Raw genomic sequence first — 13,098 nt, forward strand, 5'->3', positions numbered from 1 at the left:
TTAAACACAGACATGACTCTGTAGTGGAAGTCACTGCATTAAACACAGACATGACTCTGTAGTTGAAGTCACTGCATTAAACACAGACATGACTCTGTAGTGGAAGTCACTGCATTAACACAGACATGACTCTGTAGTGGAAGTCACTGCATTAAACACAGACGTGACTCTGTAGTTGAAGTCACTGCATTAAACACAGACATGACTCTGTAGTGGAAGTCACTGCATTAACACAGACATGACTCTGTAGTGGAAGTCACTGCATTAAACACAGACATGACTCTGTAGTGGAAGTCACTGCATTAACACAGACATGACTCTGTAGTGGAAGTCACTGCATTAGACACAGACATGACTCTGTAGTGGAAGTCACTGCATTATAAACAGACATGACTCTGTAGTGGAAGTCACTGCATTTAAAACAGACATAACTCTGTAGTGGAAGTCACTGCATTAACACAGACATGACTCTGTAGTGGAAGTCACTGCATTAAACACAGACATGACTCTGTAGTGGAAGTCACTGCATTAACACAGACATGACTCTGTAGTGGAAGTCACTGCATTAAACACAGACATGACTCTGTAGTGGAAGTCACTGCATTAAACACAGACATGACTCTGTAGTGGAAGTCACTGCATTAAACACAGACATGACTCTGTAGTGGAAGTCACTGCATTAAACACAGACATGACTCTGTAGTGGAAGTCACTGCATTAAAAACAGACATGACTCTGTAGTGGAAGTCACTGCATTAAACACAGACATGACTCTGTAGTGGAAGTCACTGCATTAAAACACAGACATGACTCTGTAGTGGAAGTCACTGCATTAAAACACAGACATGACTCTGTAGTGGAAGTCACTGCATTATAAACAGACATGACTCTGTAGTGGAAGTCACTGCATTAAACACAGACATGACTCTGTAGTGGAAGTCACTGCATTAAACACAGACATGACTCTGTAGTGGAAGTCACTGCATTAAAAACAGACATGACTCTGTAGTGGAGGTCACTGCATTAAACACAGACATGACTCTGTAGTGGAAGTCACTGCATTAAACACAGACATGACTCTGTAGTGGAGGTCACTGCATTAAACACAGACATGACTCTGTAGTGGAAGTCACTGCATTAAACACAGACATGACTCTGTAGTGGAAGTCACTGCATTAAACACAGACATGACTCTGTAGTGGAAGTCACTGCATTAAACACAGACACGACTCTGTAGTGGAAGTCAAGTGATGAGATGTTGGATGGTAATGACTCCCACATGCTGCTGAGTGTCGCCCTGATGGATCTCCAGGCTGACTCATGACTCTGTGAATCTCTGAAGCCTCAGAGTGAACAGAAACACGGTTCAGATTTCAGCAGCTGAGATGAGTCATCGTTATACAGCTTGAACGGGACGGTCTCAGAGCCCGGAGAGTTCTGGGCCGCTCCGGTCTGGGTGGTCTGTTGTTTCTCCAAACGATGAAAACCCGGACTCAGGGTTCAGCCTGGGTCACCGTTCCCAAACGGAGCAGTCGGCAGTGATGACAGGAAAAGTGGAGGTTAGGATGCGGTTCCTCTGCTCTGGTTTTTTAGGGGGGGGGGGGGGTAAACTTCTGCGGTGATGTTCGGCAGCCTCAAGCATCCAAACCCTGGAGTGGAGCCACGCCGGAGAACGGACTGTGGCGCTCTGACCGACATCCTGTGGGGAGCTGACGTGAACGAGTTTGACACCGGCTGCATTATCTGTCAGGATCAGCAGAGGGAGAGGGAGGAGGGGAGGGAAGGAGATCCTGAGCTGGTGAGCAGGGTGGTCTGCTGGATCCAGAGCGGTCCGGACCAAAGTCAGCAGAATGAAAGCAGGGATTAACACACTGACTAGAATACAAGCCTATCAGATCCGGTGAAGAGACGGACCAGACATGGATCTGGTGGAATTTGGCTGTAAGCCTATAGCAGCATAACTAAGACCTGGTCCAAGCCTGATCCAGCTCTAACTATAAGCTTTATCAAAAAGGAAAGTTTGAAGCCTACTCTTAAAAGTAGAGAGGGGGTCTGCCTCCCGGACCCTGACTGGTAGATGATTCCAAAGGAGAGGGGCCTGATACCTGAAGGCTCTACCTCCCATACTACTTTTAGAGGACAAACTTCCTTGAACAGGTAGAAAAGCAGACTCATGTTAGACACACGTCTGCTGAGACCGAGTTGAAGTCTGAAGATCGGTAAAGTCAGAGGGGTTGATCCTCAGGGCACCACGAGTGTCTGAACCACATTCAGTCTCCATCCGTCCGATGGTTTCTGCGTTTTCAGAACCAACATGGCGAGCGCGCCAGAAGAACCAGTCCACGTATGATCCAGAATCTGACCCCCTGGTTAGAGCAGCATGTTTCTGAGTGGTGTGTTAAACTTTGAGGGTTAGTCCTCCGGTCTTGACTAGGCCTTCCCTGGTTGTTCACAGTCCGACGTGAAGTTAGAAGCTCCATGTTTGATCTGAGATCTCTCGTCTGAAACGATCTAAAGTTACTGACTACAAGGAAACCAGGATCAGGAATAAAGTCTCATTATCCAGCCTAATGAATAAACTCACCCTCCTCCTCCTCCTCCTCCTCCTCCTCCTCCTCCTCCTCCTCCTCGTGGATCAATATCAAATTAAATGTTTGCGTCCTCAGAGACGTGGGACTGATCTCGGACTCGTTGGTTTGTAAACTCAGAGAAACAAATGGAGTCTGAATCTAAAGGAAGACGACCTGAGGTGGATCTGAGACCAGCAGGTGAATCCGGTCCCTCCTGGCCTTCGTGGCAGCCGGTCTCTCACAGAGCCGGTCTGTCACAGAGCCGGTCTCTCACAGAGCCTGTGTGAATATCAGTCCTCGCCCTGAGGATGGTCTGAGCTGCGAGTTAGCGTTTGTCTGCAGACCTGAGGATGATCAATGAGTGTAATCATCTCTCCTAAACGATAACAGGTTATCGATCTCTGACTCAGCGGAAAGCAGCGAGCGCCGTCTGCAGAGTGATTACAGGACGACGTCCAGGAAACAAACCAGGAAACAAACCAGGAAACAAACCAGGAAACAAACCAGGAAACAAACCAGGAAACAAACCAGGAAACACAATAGGGGCCGTTTAAAAACCTCAAACTCTCAGTCTACTAATGGTGAAATAAATGGACTTAACATCATCTGAGTTTAATAACAGAGAAGAGACAGTCCTTATAACAGTCAGTAAGGGTGTCCTTTAACAGTCCTTATAACAGTCATTAAGGGTGTCCTTTAACAGACCTTATAACAGTCATTAAGGGTGTCCTTTAACAGTCCTTATAACAGTCAGTAAGGGTGTCCTTTAACAGACCTTATAACAGTCATTAAGGGTGTCCTTTAACAGACCTTATAACAGTCATTAAGGGTGTCCTTAACAGTCCTTATAACAGTCATTAAGGGTGTCCTTTAACAGACCTTATAACAGTCATTAAGGGTGTCCTTTAACAGACCTTATAACAGTCATTAAGGGTGTCCTTTAACAGACCTTATAACAGTCATTAAGGGTGTTCTTTAACAGACCTTATAACAGTCATTAAGGGTGTCCTTTAACAGACCTTATAACAGTCATTAAGGGTGTCCTTTAACAGTCCTTATAACAGTCAGTAAGGGTGACATCAGGTGTGTTCAGGTGTGTCAGGTGAACATGGTGCGTTCAGGTGAACATGGTGCGTTCAGGTGCGTTGGTCTGAATGAGGACTCGTCACCTGCTGGTGAATCAAACTTTATTTTTTACCTGAAAACAAACAAACAGGTGTGAACACAAAAACTTGCCCTCACTATAAACGGGGCTGGCCACGCCCCCTCTCTCTGATTGGCTGGCTGGTGCTCTTAAACAAACAGAAATATATCAACACAATCTGTTGACTTCAAGGCCACTTGTTACCATGACAACCAGGGCCAGGGCACCTGATTGGCCAGGTGTGATTTAAAGGCACAGTGAGTGAAATGAAACCCAAACAAGGTGATTGAACCAGGTGAACAGGAAGTGATTAGTCAACGTTTAGAGTCCTGAAACTACAACTTTAGCCACAAGCTAACAACCTGCTGGCTTGATTCGAACATCGTGTTGCTCAATCATACTCTCAGTATGAAGCTAACATGCTAACAGCTAACCCCTGATTCACTTTAAATACTCGTTAGCTTAGTTGACTTTATGCTAACTGTTAGCACTGCTCATTGACAACACACAGAAAGATAGCATAAAGCTAACCCCTGTTGAGATAGAGTCCAGAGCGTGTGTGTGTGTGTTACATGTTGGAGGGCATGTAGTGCGTGGCTGTGTGGTGGGGGGGCGGGGCTTGAATGTAGCTGACCACGAGGGCAGGGTTGTTGGCGGGGCAGTAGCCCCGTGGGTTGTGGCCTCCGCCCTGCAGCGCCCCCCAGTGGGTGGAGGAGGGGACGCAGGGGTGGTAGGAGGAGTGGTGGGGGAGGTGGACGGCATGAGGGTGAGCAGGGGGCGGGGCTGAGGGCAGGTAGGTAGCTGGGGGCGGAGCTTCATATGGCAGGTGCAGCAGGGAGTGAGGGGGGAGGTGTGTCTGATCTGAATACATGGAAGCTGGTGAGGAGGCGGAGCCTGGAGGCGTGGGGCTGACAGAGGAGGAGCCTTCCAACGAGGGGGCGTGGCCTAATGGAGGAAAAGAAGACACAAATCATCACCTGCAGGATCAGACTCACCTGAGCCCACCTGAGCCCACTTGAGACTCACCTGATCTACCCTGAGCCCACCTGAGACCCACCTGAGCTAACCTGAGCCCACCTGAGCTCACCTGAGCTCACCTAAGACTCACCTGAGCTCACCTGAGACTCACCTGAGCCCTCCTGAGCCCACCTGAGACTCACCTGAGCTAACCTGGGCTCACCTGAGCCCACCTGATCCCACCTGAGCCCACCTGAGCCCTCCTGAGCTCACCTGAGCCCAACCTGAGCCCACCTGAGACTCATCTGAAGGCCACAGGGACTAGACTGTGTCTAAAGGTGGGCTCAGGGTTCAGGTCTAAAGGTGAGCTCAGTGTTCAGGTCTAAAGGTGGGCCCAGTGTTCAGGTCTAAAGGTGGGCTCAGTGTTCAGGTCTAAAAGTGGGCTCAGTGTTCAGGTCTAAAGGTGGGCCCAGTGTTCAGGTCTAAAGGTGGGCTCAGTGTTCAGGTCTACAGGTGGGCTCAGGTGATCATACTGACCGTCTGTCTGGGTGTCTGTGGCCCTGGAGGATTCTGGGTAGGAGGAGGGGGGCTGATGGGGGCCTCGTGTTGCTTCTTGATATGAAGAGGGGACAGCTAGAAGAGACAAGACCAGCATCAGGACCAGGTTAAGGACTAGCTCTCACTAACATCAGATAAAGGTTTATGTGAGTTCATCAGGTCTGACTACTTGAATGACCTCACAGCTGTCTCAGCAGCCAATCAGAGGAGGCGTGTCTTACCATGGAGGGGCGTGTCCTGGCTCAGGAAGGGGGTGTAGTGCTGGTAGAGGTACGGGGCCTCAGGTGAGGAAGGGGGGTAGACCTGCTGCTGCCAGCAGCTCTGATGATACCACTGAGGACAAAGTCAGAGGTTCAGAGACCTGTCCACACCTGGTTACACCTGTGACTGTGTAAGGGTCAGGGTCTAGGGTAAGGGTCAGGTCAGGGTCTGGGGTAAGGGTCAGGTCAGGGTCTAGAGTAAGGTCAACATTATAGACGTCAGATTGTGATGATCTCACCTGGACTCCCAGGTTGAAGTAATACTGGAGGACTCTGCAGTCTGAACACACGCACACACACACGCACACACACACGCACACACACACGCACACACACACGCACACACACACACACACACACACACACACACACACACACACACACACACACACACTAGTATGAGTAATAAACAGGAAGTTGCAGCAGGAAGTGATGCAAAGTGTTGACCATGGTTGACCTCTGACCTCGAGGTAAATCGCTGCCGTTAGGGTCGTAGGAGTAAGGGGGCGGAGCTACGTTGCTACAAAGAGGCTCACCCAGCTCATTGACCAACCAGGGGGAGGCTGGGATCGTCATGGTAACTGAAAGCAGGAAGCAGATCATGACATGGTTATAAAAAATGTTTTGTGTGTGTGTGTGTGTGTGTGTGTGTGTGTGTGTGTGTGTGTGGGTGTGTGTGTGTGTGTGTGTGCGTGTGTGTGTGTGTGTGTACCTGGGCGTGCCTGTGTATGAGGGACTTGAGGCAGGTGAGCAGCAGGTGCATGTGATGATGGCGAAGAGGGGGAGGATGAGGAAGAGGAGGGGGAGGAGCAGATCACCGGTAATGGCTTCACCACCTGAAGAACAAACAAAACCAGGACAACTGGACCCTGCCCGACTCCAGTCCTATCAAAGGACTCTGCCCGACTCCAGTCCTATCTCAGGACTCTGCCCGACTCCAGTCCTATTTCAGGACTCTGCCCGACTCCAGTCCTATCTCAGGACTCTGCCCGACTCCAGTCCTATCTCAGGACCCTGCCCGACTCCAGTCCTATCAAAGGACTCTGCCCGACTCCAGTCCTATCTCAGGACTCTGCCCGACTCCAGTCCTATTTCAGGACTCTGCCCGACTCCAGTCCTATTTCAGGACTCTGCCCGACTCCAGTCCTATCAAAGGACTCTGCCCGACTCCAGTCCTATCAAAGGACTCTGCCCGACTCCAGTCCTATTTCAGGACTCTGCCCGACTCCAGTCCTATCAGAGGACTCTGCCTGACTCCAGTCCTATCAGAGGACTCTGCCTGACTCCAGTCCTATTTCAGGACTCTGCCTGACTCCAGTCCTATCAGAGGACTCTGCCTGACTCCAGTCCTATCAGAGGACTCTGCCCGACTCCAGTCCTATCTCAGGGCTCTGCCTGACTCCAGTCCTATCACAGGACTCTGCCTGACTCCAGTCCTATCAGAGGACTCTGCCTGACTCCAGTCCTATCAGAGGACTCTGCCTGACTCCAGTCCTATCAGAGGACTCTGCCCGACTCCAGTCCTATCTCAGGGCTCTGCCTGACTCCAGTAATATCTCAGGACTCTGCCTGACTCCAGTCCTATCACAGGACTCTACCTGACTCCAGTCCTATCTCAGGACTCTGCCCGACTCCAGTCCTATCAGAGGACTCTGCCTGACTCCAGTCCTATCAGAGGACTCTGCCTGACTCCAGTCCTATCAGAGGACTCTGCCTGACTCCAGTCCTATCAGAGGACTCTGCCTGACTCCAGTCCTATCAGAGGACTCTGCCTGACTCCAGTCCTATCTCAGGACTCTGCCCGACTCCAGTCCTATTTCAGGACTCTGCCCGACTCCAGTCCTATCAAAGGACTCTGCCCGACTCCAGTCCTATCAAAGGACTCTGCCCGACTCCAGTCCTATTTCAGGACTCTGCCCGACTCCAGTCCTATCAGAGGACTCTGCCTGACTCCAGTCCTATCAGAGGACTCTGCCTGACTCCAGTCCTATTTCAGGACTCTGCCTGACTCCAGTCCTATCAGAGGACTCTGCCTGACTCCAGTCCTATCAGAGGACTCTGCCCGACTCCAGTCCTATCTCAGGGCTCTGCCTGACTCCAGTCCTATCACAGGACTCTGCCTGACTCCAGTCCTATCAGAGGACTCTGCCTGACTCCAGTCCTATCAGAGGACTCTGCCTGACTCCAGTCCTATCAGAGGACTCTGCCCGACTCCAGTCCTATCTCAGGGCTCTGCCTGACTCCAGTAATATCTCAGGACTCTGCCTGACTCCAGTCCTATCACAGGACTCTACCTGACTCCAGTCCTATCTCAGGACTCTGCCCGACTCCAGTCCTATCAGAGGACTCTGCCTGACTCCAGTCCTATCAGAGGACTCTGCCTGACTCCAGTCCTATCAGAGGACTCTGCCTGACTCCAGTCCTATCAGAGGACTCTGCCTGACTCCAGTCCTATCAGAGGACTCTGCCTGACTCCAGTCCTATCTCAGGACTCTGCCTGACTCCAGTAATATCACAGGACTCTACCTGACTCCAGTCGTATCTCAGGACTCTGCCTGACTTCAGTCCTATAGGAGGACTCTGTTGGTCCCTGTGGTCTAGGAGGTGTAGATGTTGTTACCTGCTGCGTGTAGCTGAAGTTCATCTCTGGTCTCTGTGGGGAGTCAGCTGTCCCTCCTTCCTGTTCAGCCTTTCACAATAAGAGACTAAATCAGTTTTTCAGTCCCTTATATTCAGGGTCTGGATCTAGAACCCGTCCCTGCATCTTAAATATCAGAGACACCTCCACCTGTGTTACCTGGTTAGGGGCGGAGTCAGCAGCTGTGTAACCTGAGGACGCATAGCTCTGATCTGCAAGACACACATCCAGTCATGTAAACAGTGTGTGTGTGTGTGTGTGTGTGTGTGTGTGTGTGTGTGTGTGTGTGTGTGTGTGTGTGTGTCTGTGTGTGTGTGTGTCTGTGTGTGTGTCTGTGTGTGTGTCTCACCCTGAGAGATGTAGACGTACTCCTCTGTGTACTCTGCTGGAATCACACACACACACACACACACACACACAGACACACACACACACACACACAAAGGTAACTCAGAGAGGACAGATCCAGCAGCTGGCTGTCTCTGCAGGTGTGTCGGTCTCTGTCCTCACCCTGGTCCTCCACCGTGCTCGTGTCCTCCTGCTCCTCCTCCGACGAGCAGACAGGTGTGTTCCCAGGAGGAGGTGCCGGGGGGAGGGGCCCTGACCCTCTCTGAACCCTGTAGGAGGAGCCAGATGTTGGAGGCGGGGCTCCAATGGAGGGGGGCGGAGCCACCGCTGGGCCCTAAGGGACAAGAGGGGACATTATAGGCATATCAACATCCAGCAACAGGTCCAAGTCACCAGACTGAGTCCAGGAGTACCCTAGACTCACATGATGACTCAGAGACCTGCTTCAGGTCACATGATGACTCTGGTCCTTTAAAGAGTTTAAATCAGATCTCTCTGACCGGCTTGAGTTTCTCACCGTCAGTGGAGGGAAGACGGCCTCGCCGTTGTCGTCCAGCTGATAGTACGCCATGGTCGGGTCCAGATCGGCGGACTCCTCCGTCCCCTCGGTGGAGAATCCAAACTGACAGTCTTTACTGAGAGCGGCGAGCTGACGGCGACTCCGACTGAATCAGGACAAACACAGATTACAGACTGATCCAGAGTCTGTCCAGGTCTACCTGGGAGCCAGGTGAGCAGCAGTCATGTATGGTGAACAGGTGAGCAGTCATGTATGGTGAACAGGTGAGCAGTCATGTATGGTGAAGAGGTGAGCAGTCATGTATGGTGAACAGGTGAGCAGTCATGTATGGTGAACAGGTGAGCAGTCATGTATGGTGAACAGGTGAGCAGTCATGTATGGTGAACAGGTGAGCAGGTGAGCAGTCATGTATGGTGAACAGGTGAGCAGGTGAGCAGTCCTGTATGGTGAGCAGGTGAACAGTCATGTATGGTGAACAGGTGAGCAGTCATGTATGGTGAACAGGTGAGCAGTCATGTATGGTGAACAGGTGAGCAGTCATGTATGTTGAGCAGTCATGTATGGTGAACAGGTGAGCAGTCATGCATGGTGAACAGGTGAGCAGTCATGTATGGTGAACAGGTGAGCAGTCATGCATGGTGAACAGGTGAGCAGTCATGTATGGTGAGCAGGTGAACAGTCATGTATGTTGAGCAGTCATGTATGGTGAACAGGTGAGCAGTCATGTATGGTGAACAGGTGAGCAGTCATGCATGGTGAACAGGTGAGCAGTCATGTATGGTGAACAGGTGAGCAGTCATGTATGGTGAGCAGGTGAACAGTCATGTATGGTGAACAGGTGAGCAGTCATGTATGGTGAACAGGTGAGCAGTCATGTATGGTGAACAGGTGAGCAGTCATGCATGGTGAACAGGTGAGCAGTCATGTATGGTGAACAGGTGAGCAGTCATGTATGGTGAACAGGTGAGCAGTCATGCATGGTGAACAGGTGAGCAGTCATGTATGGTGAACAGGTGAACAGTCATGTATGGTGAAGAGGTGAGCAGTCATGTATGGTGAACAGGTGAGCAGTCTTGGATGGTGAACAGGTGAGCAGTCATGTATGGTGAACAGGTGAGCAGTCATGTATGGTGAGCAGGTGTGTGTGGAGGATACCTGACGTGCAGCGTGTGTGTGTTTTGGTTTACCGGGACCTGAAGGCGTAGTTCTCGTAGTCGTGGTAATATCGCCTGCCGGGGTGATAATACGTCAGCTGTGGACCAATCAGGTGACGGTTCAGGAAGCGGGCGGAGCTTCTGACCGGAATCCATGAACCAGGTAGGAGCACACACACACACACACACACACACACACACACACACACATAGAAAACAAGTCAGCGGGGAAAGAGTGTGCAAGTCAGCAAGAGTTAGCCCCTCCCCCTCTGAGCCCCAGACCAAGTCCCTCTGCGTCCCTGTTGGACCTGCTCTGTGGGTCAGGTGTTCGGACTCACCTGGAGGCTCCGTATCGAGGAGGTCTGGCTTGGGGGTGATGATGGTGGTGGTGGTGGTGGTGAGGGGGGGCGTAGGGGTCATAGGTCATGGCTCCTGGTGACGGGGGAGGGGGGGGTCTAGGGTGGCCCGTGGGCTGGAAGCGGGGCGGCAGGGGAGATGGGGCGGGGCCTCCATATGACGATGGTGGAGGCATCAACAGCTCCGCCCCCTTCACGCCACTGCTACCACGGGACTTCCTGAAGTACCGATGGCGCTGATGACGCTGACCACGAGAGTCTAAGTCTGAGAGAGAGACAGGATGTTATCACAGAGTCCCTCAGAGTCCGGCCCTCGTCAGAGACTAATCCCTGTTTCTGAACGATGTCAGAGAAACATCAGGAGGACAAAGACGAGGAAGAGGAGGAGCAAAGGCGTGAACGTACCTTGGTCTCCTTTTCTGGAGGGCGCAGCGACGTTCCAGGCCGGAACTGGATTAACTGGTTTCAGGTCTGTCAGAGGGACCAGGTGTCTGACAGAGAGAGACTGAGATCAAACACCTGTGTGTGTGTGTGTGTGTGTGTGTGTGTGTGTGTGTGTGTGTGTGTGTGTGTGTGTGTGTGTTACTTCTCTCCCAGCTCTTCGATGAAGACGGTCACAGCTGATGAGTGTGTTCCTACTTCCTGGATGAAGGCGTTGTAGTATTTCCCCTTTGGCTCCAGACGAACCTGACACACACACACACACGCACACGCACACGCACACGCACACACACACACACACACACACACACACACACACACACACACACACACACACACGCACACACACACACACACACACACACACGCAACAAACAAATCTGTCTCCTGTATCCTCTGTCATTTCCTAATCCTCATTGCGTCCTTCCTTGTGTCCTTTCCTTATCAATAGTGCTCCCTCTGTCCTTCAGTCCTCACCTGTCTCTCACAGGTAGCCGTCTCTCTGACCTCTGACCTCTGACCTGTTCCTGCTGCACTGTGTAAATCTGTGCTCCTTTTATTTGATGCTGTGGGTGTTGTGGAGTTTTTTGTTACCTGACATTTGTCTCCCAGGAAGTACTGCCTCCCTGCAAACACCATGTAGTCCGTCTTCTGCATCTCTGTCACACACACGCACACGCACACGCACACACACACACACGAACACAAGCACACAAGCACACACACACACACACACACACACACACACACACACACACACACACACACACACACACACACACCTCCTGTCAGCGAGATCTCTGTTGAACTGCGGTAACTGAAGAGCTGACACCTGTGGTTTTCGTGTGTGTGTGCGTGTGTGTGCGCGCGTGTGTGTGTTACCTTTGCAGGTGTCCTGCCACACGTCAAACTCAACGTTCCTGTACACCTCCCAGTCCAAAGACTTCATCACCTTATATGGAAGAGACAGTCTGGACGGGGGCGGGACTTCTGCAGTGGACTGTCCAATAGAAACAGGGACCAAGGTGATTATCGCTAACAAACAGTAACAAGCTAACGAACAGTAACAAGCTAACAAACAGTAACAAGCTAACGAACAGTAACAAGCTAACAAACAGTAACAAGTTAACGAACAGTAACAAGCTAACGAACAGTAACAAGCTAACCAACAGTAACAAGCTAACGAATAGTGACAAGCTAACGAATAGTAACAAGCTAACAACCAGTAACAAGCTAACGAACAGTAACAAGCTAACGAATAGTGACAAGCTAACCAACAGTAACAAGCTAACGAATAGTGACAAGCTAACAACCAGTAACAAGCTAACGAATAGTGACAAGCTAACGAACAGTAACAAGCTAACGAACAGTAACAAGCTAACAAACAGTAACAAGCTAACGAATAGTAACAAGCTAACAAACAGTAACAAGCTAACGAACAGTAACAAGCTAACGAACAGCAACAAGCTAACAAACAGTAACAAGCTAACAAACAGTAACAAGCTAACAAACAGTAACAAGCTAACGAATAGTAACAAGCTAACCAACACTAACACGCTAACAAACAGTAACAAGCTAACGAACAGTAACAAGCTAACGAACAGTAACAAGCTAACCAACACTAACACGCTAACAAACAGTAAAAAGCTAACGAACAGTAACAGGCTAATGAACAGTAACAAGCTAACGAACAGTAACAAGCTCACGAACAGTAACAAGCTAACAAGACACACACACTGATGTCAGTCACCTTCTCGTCGGTCACAGCTCGCAGTTTGTCCTCTGAGGCTCCACCCACCTCAGACTCCTCCCTGTGAGACACCAAACAAACACACCTGAGTATGTGTGTGTGTGTGCATGCCTGTGTGTGTGTGTGTGTGTGTGTGTGTGTGTGTGTGTGTGTGTGTGTTTGTGTGTCTACCTGTGACTGCGGTCCTCAGGTGTGTCGTAGCCCATGTCTATGTCACTGCAGACTGATGGACTGTTTCTATAGCGACGGCCTCCGACCCTGAAGGCCTCCATGGCCTGACAGAGCTCCGCCTCCTCCAACCCGAACACCTGAGTGTAGAGCAGCTCGTACAGCAGAGCTACACACACACACACACACACACACACACACACACACACACACACACACACACACACACACACA

The 13,098-nt window shown here is 50.7% G+C and overlaps 1 protein-coding gene across 1 annotated transcript; it reads right to left on the bottom strand.

Moving 5' to 3' along the window:
• Positions 1 to 3,740: 3,740 nt before the first annotated feature.
• Positions 3,741 to 13,036, bottom strand: alg13 (ALG13 UDP-N-acetylglucosaminyltransferase subunit). The gene is made up of 19 exons (XM_034678276.1): positions 12,868 to 13,036; positions 12,697 to 12,757; positions 11,829 to 11,946; positions 11,541 to 11,605; positions 11,092 to 11,192; positions 10,911 to 10,996; positions 10,488 to 10,770; positions 10,183 to 10,290; positions 8,993 to 9,140; positions 8,638 to 8,809; positions 8,477 to 8,512; positions 8,287 to 8,339; positions 8,110 to 8,178; positions 6,202 to 6,325; positions 5,954 to 6,070; positions 5,729 to 5,769; positions 5,451 to 5,562; positions 5,209 to 5,304; positions 3,741 to 4,659 (listed from the first exon to the last, which is right to left on the bottom strand). The coding sequence occupies exons 1-19, from the start codon at positions 12,966 to 12,968 to the stop codon at positions 4,283 to 4,285; spliced, it is 2,268 nt and encodes a 755-aa protein (XP_034534167.1). The 5' UTR covers positions 12,969 to 13,036; the 3' UTR covers positions 3,741 to 4,282.
• Between the last annotated feature and the right edge of the window lie 62 nt (positions 13,037 to 13,098).

This window comes from Notolabrus celidotus, unplaced genomic scaffold (assembly GCF_009762535.1).
Source record: "Notolabrus celidotus isolate fNotCel1 unplaced genomic scaffold, fNotCel1.pri scaffold_123_arrow_ctg1, whole genome shotgun sequence".
In the NCBI taxonomy this organism is placed as follows: Eukaryota; Metazoa; Chordata; class Actinopteri; order Labriformes; family Labridae; genus Notolabrus; species Notolabrus celidotus.

What these genes read in the sequence shown, in the direction of transcription:
- alg13 (XM_034678276.1), bottom strand. Translation starts at nt 12,968, where the DNA reads ATGGAGGCCTTCAGGGTCGGAGGCCGTCGCTATAGAAACAGTCCATCA. An exon ending in CCGTCTTCCCTCCACTGACG is followed by an intron (nt 8,810 to 8,992) that starts GTGAGAAACTCA and finishes CTTGTCCCTTAG; the next exon opens with GGCCCAGCGGTGGCTCCGCC. An exon ending in TCATACACAGGCACGCCCAG is followed by an intron (nt 6,071 to 6,201) that starts GTACACACACAC and finishes TCCTGCTTTCAG; the next exon opens with TTACCATGACGATCCCAGCC.